The 16,766-nt window shown below is 42.1% G+C and overlaps 1 protein-coding gene across 1 annotated transcript in view; it reads right to left on the reverse strand.

Moving 5' to 3' along the window:
* Positions 1 to 16,766, reverse strand: part of LOC128349055 (cytochrome P450 2J4-like) — a 69,950-nt gene that overhangs the window by 40,977 nt on the left and 12,207 nt on the right. Inside the window, exons 2-4 of the mRNA XM_053304935.1 lie at positions 15,862 to 16,024; positions 14,056 to 14,205; positions 13,598 to 13,752 (exon numbers count right to left, since the gene is read on the reverse strand). Coding sequence (XP_053160910.1) covers positions 13,598 to 13,752; positions 14,056 to 14,205; positions 15,862 to 16,024 — 468 coding nt within the window. The remainder of the gene's footprint in view (positions 1 to 13,597; positions 13,753 to 14,055; positions 14,206 to 15,861; positions 16,025 to 16,766) is intronic.

The raw sequence follows: 16,766 nt of genomic DNA on the forward strand, positions 1-16,766 counted from the left end.
TCTAAAACAGAAAGATAACTTCTATGGGCTAAAGACAAAAAGAATATTAGTCATGTCATTAAAGTGCTTCAGCAGCAGCTCTCTATGTTACTATTAAATGAAGTTGAACGGAAGTTAAAATATGCGAAGCAAAAGTCATTTGAATTTGCAAACAAACCAGGCAAGTTGTTGGCTTGGAAAACTAGAAGTGAGAAAAAGAATAAGTACATATCCAAGATATCAACAAAAAATGGGCTTTCCTATGACAAAAGGGAAATAAAAAGGGAATTTTAAAGATAGTATTCTGAAAGGAAATAAAGTAGAAGATATAAAAATCGACAAATTTCTCAAGACACAAAATATTCCCAAACTTTCTAAGGACCATATAGAAATTATGAATGCACCGATTTCAATAATGGAAATAACAGAAGTAATAAATCAAAGCAAAGCTAATAAGGCGCCAGGGCCCAATGGGGTACCAGCTTCGTATTGCAAATCTTTTAAAGATCAAATATTACAGCCTTTGCAATGGATGAAGAATGATATTTTGCAAAGAAGAATTATGCCGGAGTCTTGGAAGTATGCTAATATTGCAGTAATTCCAAAACCGGATCAAGATTTAACACAAGTCAAGAACTACAGGCCAATCTCACTCTTCAATTATCAGCTAATTGTAAAATACATAAAGGAACTAGACAAGGCTGTCCACTTTCCCCATTACTTTTCATATTAGTACTGGAAGTGCTTTGCAGAAATATTAGAGAAGATGATCAAATACAAGGCCCGAAAGTCGGGAAACAAGAGTATAAACTTAGAGCCTTTGCGGATGATGTGGTGTTTTTTCTAGAAAATCCATTAGAGAAGATCGGAAGACTTTTGCAAAAAATACAACAATTTGGCCAATTGGCCGGGTTTTATATAAATAAGACTAAAACCAAGGTGTTGACAAAAAATATGGACCAGAAATCTAATGATAGATTTTTTGAAATAAGTGAATTAAAAGTGGAGAAGAAAATTAAATATTTGGGTGTCTGGTTGACAAACAAAAACTCTTTGTTGTTTTCAAATAATTATATCAAAATATGGAATACAGTAAAAACTGACTTGCAAAGATGGACTGGAATGAACTTCTCTTTAATGGGAAGAATTTCAGTTGTGAAGATGAATGTTTTACCTAAAATGCTGTTTCTTTTTCAGACTATTCCTATAATTAACACCTTAACTTGTTTCAAGCAATGGCAAAAGGACATAACCAAATTTGTTTGGCAAGGGAAAAGACCAAGAATTGAATTTAAATATTTAACAGATGCTAAAGAAAGAGGTGGTCTTACCCTGCCAGATTTAAGGTTGTATTTTGATGCTGTTTGTTTGACATGGTTAAAAGAATGGATAACATTAAGAAATCTCAGAATACTTGATCTGGAAGGATTCAATAGAAGGTTTGGATGGCATTCATATCTGTGGTATGAGAAAAGTAAAGTGCATAAAGATTTTCTTAATCACTATGTAAGAAGGAGTCTGAGAGTGTGGGTAAAATATAAAAAATGGTTGAAATCTAAAACTCCATTATGACTTTCCCCGATTGAAGCTTTAGCACGTAAAGAGGTAAATATGCAACCTGAATGGCGTACCTATAGGGATTTGTTATGTTTCCAAGGACAGGGCTGTAAATTAAAAAACCTAATTGAAGTACAAAATTTGGATAGTAACTGGTTTCAGTACCATCAGTTAAATGAAATCTATAAGAAGGATCTTAAAGTTGGATTTGAGGATCAAATGTCAAGATTTGAGAAGGAGCTGTGTGAAAATGATGAAAAATTAGTTTCTAAGATGTATAAGTTGTTGCTTTTGGAGGAGACAAGAGATGAAGTGGTTAAAACGACTATGATAAAATGGGCTCAAGATGTGGGTCATAATATAGATATGGCAGCTTGGGGAAAATTATGGAAAACGGATTTAAAGTTCACTGCATGTTATTCTTTAAAAGAAAATTATTACAAGATGATGTACAGGTGGTATTTGTCACCCAAAAAATTAGCATTAATGTATAAAAATGTTCCAAACAAATGTTGGAAATGTGGACATTGTGAAGGAACTTTTTTTCATATGTGGTGGTCTTGTGGGAAGGCAAAGGCCTTTTGGGATATGATATATAATGAGTTGAAGAAATTTTTTTAAATGACATTTCCTAAGAGGCCAGAATCCTTCCTGCTGGGAATAACGCAAGGAGAGTTTTCCAGAAGAAATTTAACATTTTTAATGTATGCAACCATGGCGGCCAGAATAGTATATGCGCAGAAATGGAAGGACAATGAAATGCCCTCAAAAGAAGACTGGTTGATAAAAATTTTGGAATATGCTGAGATGGCAAAACTTACAGTACTGATAAGGGATGAAAACTTGGAATCTTTTAAAGAAGATTGGAAACCATTCTTACTATACTTAAAGAACTATTTTTCTAATATCGACTTTTCAGCAGGGTTTGAAATTTAGTAATAATAGCAGGTTGGGTAGAGTAAAATCGAGTTCGCAATGTGTAGGATATATGTTTTGAATTACTATAACAATGGTTGACTTGTATAGTTAATGAATCGTGCTGATTGGTGAGTGAGAAGTCAATATTTACTTAATTAGATGTAATGGGATTGTTAAGATATTGTAAACACCAATACAATTTTTAAAAAAGAATCCATTTGTTTGTTTTCCTGGCTGTCCATGGTATTCTCAAAAGTCTTCTCCAGCACCAATGTTCAAAAGTGTCAATACTTTTTCTATCTTGTTTCTTCAAAGTCCAGCCTTTGCATCCATTGAGTGTCACAGGATAAAACATGGTCTGAACTATTCTAAAATTTGTAGGTATAGAAACATCACGGCATCTAAATATCCTTTCCAAGGCCTTCATCTCAACCCTAGCAAGTGCTAGTCTGCAGCGTATTTCTTGACTGCTGCATCCTTTATTGTTGATGGTCGATCCTAAAAGACAGAGAAGCTATTCAGAAGTGATCATCTTCCCCTTGAGTGTTGCTTTTGGGTAACTGTCCGGACACCTGTGCTAGACTGTGTAAATGCCAGTGGAAAAACTGAAAATTTGGTTCCAGGTAGAAAGTGGACAAAAAGCAGTGCTTTGCAAGTTTCTGCTTTGCTGCACTCTGTGGAGATGTCTAAATGGCAGGACTGGATTTTAAAATTATCCCCCATTTATCAGATGGAAGACATCCTTGGTTACTATGAAAATATTGTGAATCATATTCTCCTGGCCATGTCAAATTCTAATATGGAGTTTATGCACCCAACCCAACTCCCATCCAAGTGATGGTATGATAAAGAATGTCAGGCAGCAAAAATGGAATTGGTGGGAGCTCTTAAAAGCTTTACTATTGACCCTGGTAGCTTTCCAGGAGTCGAGGTTGCAAAAAAGAAAGCACAGTATAAACAACTAATTAAGAGGAAGAAGGCGGTATCAATCAAAGAGGGTTGGAAATTTTTGATAGAGGTGGCCAAAGAGAGAAATCAGATTAGGTTTTGGAAATTGGTGACCCCTGCATTAAATAAATCAACACCTAGTCTCCTACCATGTATTTCTGTTGAAATCTGGGAAGCCCACTTTCGTACGTTGTATCAAAAAACAGCCATCAAAGTCAGTGGTAGCACGGACTTTGAACAGCAACTCCAGACTTTGGATACCCAGGTGTGGGCCCCTGTAACACATGCAGAGGCGGCGAGGCTGATTAGTTCATTCCCTTCAGGGAAAGCCCTTGGAATTCACAGTATCACTCAGAGGCTCTTAAAGCAAATATGACCTGGTGGGTCCCGCTCCTCTCCTCTCTCTTCACGGCTATAGATGTAACAGTGTTAATACCAAATGAGTGGAAAATAGCTATAGTGGTCCCAATTTATAAAAAAGGACTTAGGAGCGATCCAAAAAATTATCATCCAATCAGCTTGCTAAGCATAATTAGCAAAATATATGCTAAACATCTGTACTTAAAGCTAAAAGATTGGCTTGAGGAAAGGGATATCCTGGCTCTAGAGCAGGCGGGCTTTAGAGAGGGGAGATCCACTTTGGATCATGCCCTGGTTCTTCAATTTATGTTGGCTAAGTATTCAACGAAGCCACACAGAGGACTTTTTGCAGCCTTTGTTGATTTAAAATCAGCGTTCAACCTTATCCCTCGAGAAAGACTCTGGAAAAGACTCTGGGATTTGGGCATTGAGAAAAGACTGCTCTTTTTAATTTTTACTTTATATTCTGGCTCCACTCTAAAGGTACGTTACAACCTCCAAGGGGCTTTGACTGCTGCAATCCCCTCAGATAGAGGGGTCCGCCAAGGATGTATACTAGCCCCTACGCTATTTAACCTGTATATCAATTCTATAGTCTCTTTTATTTCCTCCCCTTCCACGCATCCTCCCAAGATCACAAATAGGCATATCTCCATTCTATTATATGCGGATGATATGGCGATTCTTTCGCTAACACCAATTGGCCTAAAGCGTGCTCTCCTTCGTTTAGATAAATACTGTACACAGGAGAACTTGGAGATCAATTATCAAAAGACAAAAGTCATGGTCTTTGCTAACCGACCCAGAGGGCATCAGTGGTCAATAAGCTCACATAGGATAGAGCAGGTTAAGTCCTTTAGGTACTTAGGAGTTCTATTTCATTCTTCCTGTTCACGTAAACCTCACCCTGACTCTGCAATTTTAAAGGCCAAACCAGTAGTAAAATCAGTACTCTCTTACTATTACTCTAAGGGTGCATCCTGTGTTCCGGCCGTGGTCAAACTATTCTCGGCAAATGTTTTGCCTCAACTTCTTTATGGAGCTCGGTTGTGCATAGTCAAAAATCTTGATCCATTGCAGGCACTGAAGTCAAAAATTTTAAGAGCTGTACCGGCTGTTCCCTGATGTGCCCCCACGGTGGCTCTGAGAAGAGAGTTCGGAATGATTAGGCTACAGACATGCTTATGGAGAGTCATTATTCTTTACTGGTTAAAAATTTATTCTTTGCAGGAGGGTTTGGTTGCTTTTATAAAACAGGACTCCTTTAAATTTAGATGGCACACTGAGGCCATTGATAAGCTGGCCCGCTGTGGATACTCCTTAGAGGCCATACAGGAGCTTGGTTACAACAGAGCTCGTATCCGAATTATTCAACGCCTAATGGATATTGAGTTGCAATATGAAATTTCCCAGATATCTAAAAGATCGTTCCTGGGTGACCAATTGAGTGGATTTAATTTGTCCCTCTATCTCCAGGTAGTTACGATTCCTGAATATAGACGAGCCATGACGCTGGCCAGGTTGGATGTCCTTCCGGTTCTGTTTGGAAGATATGCAGGAATTCCCCTGGCGAATCGTGTATGTCCTTGTGATAAGGGCTGTGTTGAAACTATAGCACATGCCTTTTTACATTGTAGCTTCTATGATGAAGCCAGAGGAAAGCTACTTTCTCCCCTTCTGATAAATTTTAATGGAAGAGCAGATGATGTTTTATTGAGGTTTTTATTTTCTCTATGTGATGAAGATAAAATTAGAACTGTGGCTAAATACTGTTATATTCCTTGTAAAATATGTGCTAATGTTTAGTTTATGTTTTTATGTCTGTATTTGTAATCCTGCTGGTCAAGGACCGAATAAATATTATGTTGACGTTCAAATGGCAAAACTTACTGTATTAGTAAGAGATAGTCATATAGAAAACTTTGTAGAAGACTGGAAACCCTTTTTGCGGGATATGAAAAACAATGTGAATTTGGATTTATTAAAGGGGGTTGAAATGTAAAAAATAACAGTTGGGGAATTTGTTTTAGTAATGAAACTAAAAGATCACTATGGTGATGAAAACAAGGACTATGACATAATAACTAGATATATAAATATGAAGAAAACTAGCTGACCCTGCACAGAGCATCTGTGCAGTTGTGTACTGAGCCTGTGACATCCCCTGCAGCTTGCTCTCCCTCCCCCAGCTTGCTCGCTCACTCGCTCTCCCCCCCGCATCTCGCTCGCTCTCCCCCTTCAGCTCGCTCACTCGCTCTCCCCCGCACCACGCTTACTCGCTTGCCCTCCCCCCGCACCTCACTCGCCCTCCCCCCGCACCTCACTCGCCCTCCCCCCGCACCTCGCTCGCCCTCCCCCTGCACCTCACTCACCCTCCCTGCACCTCGCTCGCCCTCCCCCCGCACCTCGCTCGCCCTCCCCCCGCACCTCGCTCGCCCGCACCTCGCTCGCTCGCTCTCCCCTGCACCTTGCTCGCTCTCCCCCCCACACTCGCCCACTCTCCCACTGTAGCTTGCTTGTCCCCCCCCCCCCGCAGCTCTCCCCATTGGGCGGGCCAGGGCCAGGCCATCCCACCACCACTCCCACCGGCTCCTCCCAGCTGGTAGGGCTTTGCCCACAATCTGCCCACCTCCTCACCACCATCATCATTTCTCCCCGCCACTGCCTCCTCTTCCTGGCTGGCAGGGCTACGCCCGCCGTCCACCCACCTCTTCTGGCCGGAGGGGTTTTGCCTGTTGGCCTTCACCTCTGCATTCTGACCACCGCCATTATTTCTCTCCGCTTCAATGCTAGAACTCTAGAGCATCTGCGCGTTAGTACTTGATTGCTCCCCTCATCCCAGAGATCTCCCCACACTCACCTGAGCTGCACTCCTGCTCCTCCTCCATCCTGTTGCTTCCATCCTCCTCACCCTTCTTGGTCATGGCTGCAGCATTGCTGCTGCCTATTGGCCAAGCTGCAGCCCCCTATCCCCAGAGACCTCCCCACACTCACCCGAGTCCTGCTCCTGCTCCTCCCTTCAGGAGCAGCAGCAGTGGTTGACCAGGCCATTCCTCGCTGCTGCCACCACCATGGCCGCTCATTCCCCTCAGGCCATTGAGAGGCCCAGGCCCATCCCTTGCCTGACTGCCTCCCTCTTACAATGGCCTCAGTAGCCCCAAACAGCAGCAGTGGTTGCCTGGACCCTTCCTTGCTGCCAGTGCCTCCATGGCCACTCATTCCCCTCAGGCTGCTGACAGGCTCAGACCCGTCCCTTGCCTTTCCTTCTGTCTCTCTTCCCCCTCCCTTCTTTTTCTCTTTCTCTATCCTCCACTTGCTCTTCTCCACTCTTTCTTCCCCCTCCCTTCATGTTTTTTCTTCCTCCCTCCCTGAGTTAACAGATTTTGTTCATTTACACAACGGCATCCTCCTTCTCCTGAAGGGGCTCTTTCCTCCCTCATGACCCGTCTTTTGCAGACCCCTGCCTGCTCTCCTTTTATATCAAGAACATCTTCCGACCAGTAACAGCTGCATTCCAACTGACCTTAACCAACACAGGCCCCTCCTCCTTATCTGCATAGGGAATCCCCACTGCCCAATCACCATGGTGCTTCTGCTCTCACAGGCTCCTTCTCCCTATCTGCATATGGAATCCCCACTGCCCAATCAGGTGCTTCTGCTTGCAAACTCAGCCAATCGCCTCCTTCCTACCACGTCGCCACACATGGCCTGTCTACAAGAAATAAGTATATAGATATTTACATGAGAGCAAATATGGATGTTTTAGTATAACTATGTTGAAAGATGAACTGGAAGTCACATTGGTATGCAGAAAACTAATAAAAATAAAGTGGGGGGGGAGAAAAAGGTAAATCATATATCTATCAAAATATTAAAAAAAAACCATAAACGCTACCAATTTGGGGCTGACTGGAGGGATTTCTGGCACAACCTGCCATGCCCCCAGACACACTTTGGGGTGCCTAGGCACCCCCCAAAGGGGGGAATGGGGCATCCTCAAATCCCCATTATTTCCTATGGGAGAAATGCAAAAATTGGGAAAAAATCTTTAATAATTTAATAACACCCCTAGGTGCCTACCACTCACCCTGGGTTTGTGCCCCTAGGAGCTCTGCATAGGAAATAATGGACCAGTTCAAGTCCCCATTATACCCTATGGGAAAAATCCACCACCCCCCCAAAAAAAATTCATTAAACCTCGTAAGAGGGTCTGATTGCTTTGGGGTTTGAGTGGTAGTTGGCATCCATGGGTTCCTACCATCCAACCCAGTTTTGGAGGCTAGAACCAGTTTGAATCAGATCAAACTGGTTTGAATAAAACAAGGCTCTGTTTGGTTCAAACTCAGATCGGCATTGCCAATTCAATGCCCTGTTTGGTTCGAATCTGAACCTTCCAGCTGAACTGGTTCAAATTTGAATCTGTTTGCACATCCCTACCCACCAGCTTCCCAAATGACAACCCGTTTAGTGACCACACATGCGCGGAGACTATTTGCATCACCAATTGCATCATAAAACCAGACTGACCTGTTCTGTGAACATCCCTACAACCCATACACTTATTATGAACAGTGTCAAAAAGTACTTCCTTTTGTCAGTCCTAAATTTCCTGACCTCCAATTTCATGGGATGACCCCCTGGTTCTAGTATTGTGAGAGAGGGAGGGAAATTTATCTCTGTCTACTCTCTCTACTGCACATATTATTTTGTACACCTTTATCATGTCTCCCTGTAGTCACCTCTTTTTCAGATTAAAAAAGACCCAGATGCTGTAGGCTTTGATGTGTGAATCAATTGTGGTACAACATGATTCTGATACAAATCTACCTGTTTGGGGTGATTTGTGGACAAAACAAATTGCCCCTGTTCTAGCTGGCCAGATTTGGATCCAAAACAAATTTCCCAGATTTCGGACCTGAAATATTTGTATGTATTTGTTTTTTTCAGCCCAAGGCCAGCATAAATACAAAAAGAAACAACAACATCAGTGAATACATAAAATACATAAAACATTAATACCTTCAAATACTGTATACATGGAATCTAATATTTCTAGATTCAGACCTCCATTTTTGCGGCAATCTCTCTTACGGTCTTCATTTTGTGTCAGGAAATCTTTTTGAAAATCCTGCCCTCCCAAGCTTCAGATTGGTGACTTAGTGTGAAACAATTGGCTGGCGATTTCCCCCTGCTTCCAGATTGGCTCGTTTCTATTCAAATCTTGTGTTGCCAGGGGTGACTGACCCTGCATTGGCTAGGGTAAGGGTCAAAGAAGGGACAAGAGTGGAAGTTCAAAGGAGAGATTTTCAAATGTACTTAAGGAGCAGACAGCCACCATTCTGCCTTATTGCCTCATGGGAGGGGAGAGAGAGAGAGCGGTGGGGGGAGTTTTGCTTTGCTCTGCCTGCCTGCTTGCTTCCTGGAGTGGATTCTCTGCTTTTTGTTCCTGCTTTTCTGATCAAGGAAAGGAGAAGAGAATTTTTTTTCACCCCCTTCCTGCAGCTGAGAGAATCACTGCCTGTGCCCGTTTGTGCAAATTGATTTGGGTACAGAACTATTTGTACCCAAATATGGACAAAACAAATCACCCCTGTGCTAGCTGGTCAGATTAGGACCCAAAACAAATAGGAGGTGATTCGATTTGGGTACAAATTGAATTTAAAGAATCCCTAATACTTTTGTTGCATAAGGAAGTTGCTCCAGGCTCCTGATCATCTTGGTTGCTCTCTTCTGCACCTTTTAAAGTTCTACAATGTCCTCCTTAAGATACAGTAACCAGAACTGTACACAATGCTCAAAAATGTGGCCGCACCAAACATTTGTATGAGGGCATTATAATATTAGCAGTTTTCTTTTCAATCCCGTTCCTAATGTTCTGTAGAATGGAATTTGCCTTTTTCACAGCTGCTGTGCACTGAGTGGACACTTTAAATGAGCTGTCCACCACAACCCCAAGATCGCTAATCTGGTCAGTCACTGACAACTCAGACCCCATCATAGTATATGTCAAGTTGGCATGGGTTTGTGGTTTTTTTGCCCCAATACGCATTACTTTACACTTGCTTAGATTGAACCGCATTTGCCATTTTGTCACCCACTCACCCAGTATGGAGAGATCCTTTTGGAGCTTTTCACAATCTGTTTTGGAGTTCACTACCCTACATAGTTTTGTGTCATTTGCAGATTTGGATATTTCACTACTTACGCCAGCATCTTGATCATTTATGAACAAATTAAAGAGCACAATACAGATCCCCGGGGGAACCCACATCTTACTTACTTCTATTGTGAAAACTGTCCATTTCTTCCTACCCTCTGTTTCCTGTCTTTCATGCAGTTACCAAACCGTACATGAACATGTCCCCTTGTCCCATGACTGATACGTTTACTCAAGATCCTTTGATGAGGAACTTTGTTGAAAGCTTTTTGGAAGTCCAAATATACTTGGTCAACCAGAAATAGCTTTATCCACATGCCTATTGACACTCGTGAAGAACTCCTAAAGATTAATGAGAAAATACTTGCCCTTGCAGAAGACATGCTGGTTCTCCTTCAGCAAGTTCTCATTTTGAAAATTATAGTTACATTAGCTACTTTCCAGTCCTCTGGTAAGGGTAAAGTGTGCCGTCGAGTCAGTGTTTGCTAACTGAGCAAAAAGTCACCTTTTAAAAGTGGTGATTCTCTTTATTTGGCAGGGGACATAAAACTGGCCCTATTCATTACCAGCACAGCATGCCTCTAGTGGCTGTTGCTTGTCTCTATCTCGTATTCAGGTTGTGAACTCATTGGGGACAGAGAGCCATTTTATATCTATCTATCTATCTATCTATCTATCTATCTATCTATCTATCTTTGGGAACTTTTTGTTGAAAAGTGGTATATAAATATTTCTCATATTATTATTTGTAATCCCTTTCATCAGGGCTGGATTAAGCTAGTGTGGGGCCTGTAGCATATGTTATGAAATGGCCCCAAATTTTAAAAATGCACATAAATATTGAAACCTAAATTATTTACTTGCATAGTAAAGTAATTCAATTTTTTCATTTGCCTAGTGCGCCCCCACCAACCGCCCTATGCCTCCACTCAGCTGAGCCAGCCAGTCAACAAACTTTGCAAAACACACACACACACACACACACACTTTTGTGACTCCTGACCGTGGGTTCTCCTTTGGAGTTATTTTCACAAAGAGAAAGGGGGTGGGGAACAAAACTCTGAATGTTTAAATTAAACGGTTCTCAGGAATTCTGTACTTTGAGAAATCTGAACCTATTAGCAATTTTGGCACACAACAGTGGATGTTTGATTCCAATGTGTGCAGAACATATTGGATCCCAGCAGCCATCACATTAAAAGGGCCATTTGACAATATTAAGAATATATGTTTAACCTCTTGTGCAAGCCTGACAGGAAAGCAGATGTATATTTAAAATAGTTGATACATTGCAAATGAATGTGATTATGATGAGGTGCATTAGCAACTTCAATGAAAACAGAAGTATCCAAAAGACAATCTTTTGGCAGGAGGCACAGCCTCTTTCAATCTAATTTATACTAACATGCTTAATATTAAAAGGAGGAAATGCACAAATCATTCTGTGCAACCCTAAGCATGTTTACTCAGAAGTAAGTCCCACTGAACTCAATGAGCCTTACTCTCTAGTAAGTGTGTTTAGGTTTGCAGCCTCCGTTTATCTTTGGACAATTTCAACGGGCATCCCAATGTAAAGCTAATGAAGTTGGCAACGCAGCAGTAGTTATTTCAGTTCTAGAGGAGAGGAAAGGAGCTCACCTTAAATTTGTCAGTTCCTTGAAAAGCAATGATCACAAATTCCCTCCCAACAGCACTAGATACTAAAGGAGGATATAAGTGACCTTACCCAACAAGACCATAATATAATCTCCCTTCAAGCTCCCCTCAATTGATCCACTAAACTTTGAGACTCCTCTTGCCGTGCATCTGAGTTACTTCCGGCTTTCTTTTTCCTCAAGGTACACATTCTCATTGTTTATCTTTACCCTCTCCCAGTCAGTCGGAAAACGCTGGCAACATTAAACTAGCATCTTCTTTAGCTTCCTTTCTTCCACCCGGCATTAATAGTTAGTTGTTTTTAAATCTAAACTGCTTTTTTTCTTTTACTCTCTGTGTGTATGTTTTTAAAAACTTTTACAGTTTAAACAAATAAGGACCAACTCCCTGGCGATTAAGTTATTTTTGAGACCCCTTTGCAAGCTATCTGTTCCTATTGATGTTCTTACTACTCCCTCCCGTGCTGCTTAACATAATAGATAACCCAATCAACACCATGGTGCCAGGAAGACCTTGCTTAAACGCCCTCGAGCCAGGCGAGCGATGCCAGAGATGAAAATGGGCAGCAGCAGGCAATGAGGAGAGTCAGCAGAGAGCACCAAATAGAGAGCAGAAAGAAGGGGCAGACTTCAAGCCAGGTGTGCGGGGCCCTAGAAAACTCGGGGCCCGTAACAAATGCTACATTTACTACTATGTTAATCTGGCCCTGCCTTTCATGCTGTCATCATTTAAGGGTCCAACCACCTCCCTGGAAGGTTTTCTCCTTCTGATATATTTAAAGAGGTTTTTGTTATTCCCCTTGACACTTCTAGATATATGCTCCTCAAACTCTCAAACTCTCTTTATTTCATCCTTTATTGTCTTCTTGCATTTCTTTTGCCAGAGTTTTTAGTCCTTTCTGTTCCCTTTGTTTGTGCAGGATTTCCATTTTCTGAAGGAAGTCTGCTTCCCTGGCTCTACTTGTTAGCCACACTGGATGCTTGCCAGATTGCGAGCCTTACACTGCAAAAAGTGGAGTAAATTGTAATGTTTTGTGGCGTTGAATTCAAACCACATTAGAGATCCGTTGTAAGAGGGCAAGCCTTCTACAATGGGGAAATACAGCTATTTTTTCCTGCAACGGACTTGCAACATTGTAGCACTATAATGCAAAGATAAAATCCAAAAGAAGACATCGGAAATATGAGCTGCACCTTCATTATAACGTAGGGGCTGTGATGTCAAAACACAGGCTATACGGAAGAACACTTAAGGGACCCATTGAGACAATCAGATAGTGTGCAATCTAGAAAGCGCCCTGGCATCGTCCTGAAGTTAGTGGTACCTTTCCTCCTTCTTAGTATACATTCCAACTGAGCTTTTATTATTGTGGTTTTAAATAAGTTACATGCTTTCTGGAATGATTTGATTGACCTTCCTGACTTTTAGCTTTCTTTCTACCAATCCCCTCATTTTTTAGAAGTTCCCTCTTCTGAAGTTCATAACATCTGTGTTGGACTTCCTTGGCAATGCTCCACTCACATATAGGCTGAATTGAATCACACTGTGGCCACTGTCTCCCAATGGTTCTCCAACTCTGACATTTCACACCAGGTGCTAAGCACCACTCAGGATTAAGTCCAAGTTTGCCTTCTCTCTCATTGATTCCCCAACCATCTGTTCGAAGACACAGTCATTTAGCATGCCTAGAAATCTGGGGGCTCCAGTTCTCCTGAGTTTGCTAACTTGTTGGATTCTATCCCTTCTTTCATTTGCAGCACTACTCTACCCATAAGTCTTTTCTCCCTGTTCTTTCTATAGAATTTATACCTCTATCATTATACCAACTGTGTGACTTATATTAGGATGTCAGTCAGTGACTGGAAAAGGTTGAGTGAAAATTTAGACCAGGGTATCCTTGCTTTTATGTCCAAACCAAACTCTAACCACTAGTTTTCAATACTCACTCTAAATACTAATAAAGAGTGAAAGTTGTGGGGAGGGGGGAATTGAACTCTGTAGGCAAGAAAAAAGTCCACTCACCCCATAAGAGACGGTAGAGATAACCTTCATGGCACAACAAATGGCTTCCCCCTGTTTCTGGAAGATTTCCTTGGGAAAATGCTTTCCAAAAGCCAAGGTTCTTATCACTTCGGAGACTGAATTGGTGATGGGTAATGAAGGATCAAAAGGCTGCCCTGCAAAGAAACTTAACTGAATTAATATTGATATTAATGCTTCGTCTCCTGATAATAATGAGAATGGGATACCGTAATGCAGTTAGGAATACATTTTTTAAAAGAAGGTGAAAGAAGTAATGCATCCAATTCTTTTCAAAATGTACAGATTGTACTTGAAGAGTTCTGAAGACTGCTATTTATTTATTTATTTATTTTATTTAAAACATTTATACACCACCCCTCCCGTACATTACTGCTCGGAGCAGCTCACAACATCTATAAAACATGTGCCAGCCTAGTATCAGTAGTCATTTCACTCACCCTTTTCATCTGCAAAAGTCTCCACAAGCTGTTGGGCTTCCTCGATTATGTGGTGCTCCATCCCTTTCCTCCCCAGTCCCAGCTTCCGCAGGGTAACTACCCCAAAATGCCTCTGCTGCTTCCACGTATGTCCATTTGCAAATATTATTCCTAAGATATTCAGGAATCAATGAAACATCTTTGCTCACAAAATTCATGATATGTTTGGTTCTCAGTACATGTATACATGGAACTGGTTTGGCCAGACCAGTCTAGAACTGGGTGACCACCAAACTGGTTTGCTGGCTGGTTTGGGGAATACATTTCTAAAGGAGAATCCAGCAAGGATTCCCTTTCACAAGTAAAAGGGCAATCCCTAAGGTGTGGGAAGAGAGAAAGAGTACTTACTAGTCCCTTGGCAGCGGGGATGGCAGAGGCAGCTGTGGAGGCAGTGGAGACATTGGTAGTGGCAGCAGTGGCTCCTCCAAACCCCCTTTTGGCCTCCTGAAGAACAGCCCATTTCTGTTACCTCTGTACATGCACAGAGGCCATTTGTGTCACCACACAATTTCCTGAGTCAGCAGCTCGGTAAAAGAGAAGCAAGCGTGCTTGGGCTTTGCTGGGAGGGTGAGTGGTGGCGAGCAGTGCTACTGGAATCTGCCCTGGCCACGGTAAGCTTTTCCCCCCCTCTTACCACCCGCAACTGGCTACCCCTTACTGCTCTGAACCGGTTCACCTGAACAATTTGTGGTTGAGTCTGATCACCAACTGAACCACCCTCGGTTCGGTCCGTGATGGAACCTCCGAACCACGCCAGTTCTAGGCAAAACTGTTTGGATCTAACCGTTCATGCACACCCCTCATTATCAACTTATAATACATCCATGCATCGAAGACCAACCCATTCTTGAAGAAGTTTTTAAAAATGCAGCTTGTCTGTATGATCTCCGCTAGCCCGATTTTCTCCCATCATTTGAATAGCCTCATAGTCTAATTTTGTTTGCCTACTTTCATGTTTATTTCAATAACAGGTGACATTTGTCCTGCATCCCATCTCATGAGTTTGGGCTACTACTAGCAAGTTCAGTACAAGTCCCACGAACCAAAATAGTAAAGTTAGAAGAGGTTAGATGACTCTCATCCTCGTAATGACTCGGCTGCTCTTTGCTTCTTACCTCATATCCACCCAGCTCAGCTACCACTCTTCGCACTATGTATGTTATAGCCACTTCTACCTTGCAGTCTAGGCATGTGTTGCTACCTTTGCAAAACCCATGAATTCTAGGAACACAGGAACACAGGAAGCTCTCATCTTCCAAGTCAGACTATTGTTCCTTCTAGCTCAGTACTGTCTACACAGACTGGCAGTAGCTTCTTCAAGATTACAGGCAGCAGTCTCTCTCAGCCCTAACTGGAGATGCCAGGGAGGGAACTTGGAACCTTCTGTTCTTCCCAGAGCAGCCCCATTCCCTAAGAGCAATATCTTGCAGCGGTCACATGTAGTATCCCATTCAAATGCAAACCAGGGCAGACCCTGCTTAGCAAAGAGGACAATTCCTGCCTGCCAGCACAAGACCACTTCTCCTTTTATAAACACCTGTCCAGGATTAAAAATGCTCATGTCTTCTTTGTTGACTTTTCAGTTTATGTGGAGACCTCTGTAAGAGCTGATGTGATCATCTCCATGTCTAATGAACTATAGCTGGGAAATGGAGCACAATTTTCATTTCCAGAGGATAATTTCCTTCATTCTCTTTTGATTAGAACACCTTTATGATTTCTCTGTAGAGAAGATGATTAAACATCTTAGCTTTCAAAACAACTCACCTTTGCCTTTCAATGCAGCTTTAATAAAAGGGGTCTCTGTTCGGTCAGATAATTCTTCAGAATGTCCGATCAGCCCTTCTTTAACAGCTTGGAATCCAGAAAGTACCACCATGGGTCGTGGCCCTATCCATAGAGTGTAAATCTTGCCGTATTTTTTCCCCAGCTGCCATTTTGGTCAAAACAAAGGAGACAAGTGTTATATTCAAAGAAACTAGATTATTTTAAGTTCATATACCTGTGTGAAGCTCTCCTCTCTGCCAATTTCCCCTTCCCCCACCCCCATCTCAGATTCTTGACTCCAGCCTTCTCATTCCCTCATAGTCCCTCTTTTGAAGCCCCCACCCCCACCGCCTGCCTTACCGCAGTCTAGGATCAGGACAGCAGAGCCAGTCCCTGCCAGGGGCTCTTCTGACTGTCCTGCCTCTGACTTCTGACTGCTCAGCCCCTCTGTGACAGAGTGGCAGGTGAGCCAGTCATAGCCTAATGAAGAGCTGGTTATTTGGAAGGGAGAGTGTGGAGAGGAGCCTGTGCTGTTGCTCTCTTGTCTGATCTAACTTCTTCCTATGAGTCTGATGATTCCCTCTTCTTTGAGAGAAAATGCTTGTGAGGTCTAATTGGTGCCCGAGGCATTTCTGGAAGGAGAGATGTTGGTAAATTAAGGTTTTATGGTGCAGCCAATTCTAGGCCGTTTTGCACCATTTTCTCAATTATTTTGCAAATGCACCAGAGGGGAACCCACTAGGGATGTGTGAAATGTTTCGGATGCAAAATGTTTTGTACCCAAAACAGCCTGTTTCGGGATTTTGTAGACAAACTAAACACCCATTTTCCAGATACGAAAGTTTTGTATACAAAATGTCCCTGTTTTGACTACAAAACATTTTGTTGTTTTGGACCTCCATTAT

Source organism: Hemicordylus capensis, chromosome 3, assembly GCF_027244095.1.
Source record: "Hemicordylus capensis ecotype Gifberg chromosome 3, rHemCap1.1.pri, whole genome shotgun sequence".
In the NCBI taxonomy this organism is placed as follows: Eukaryota; Metazoa; Chordata; class Lepidosauria; order Squamata; family Cordylidae; genus Hemicordylus; species Hemicordylus capensis.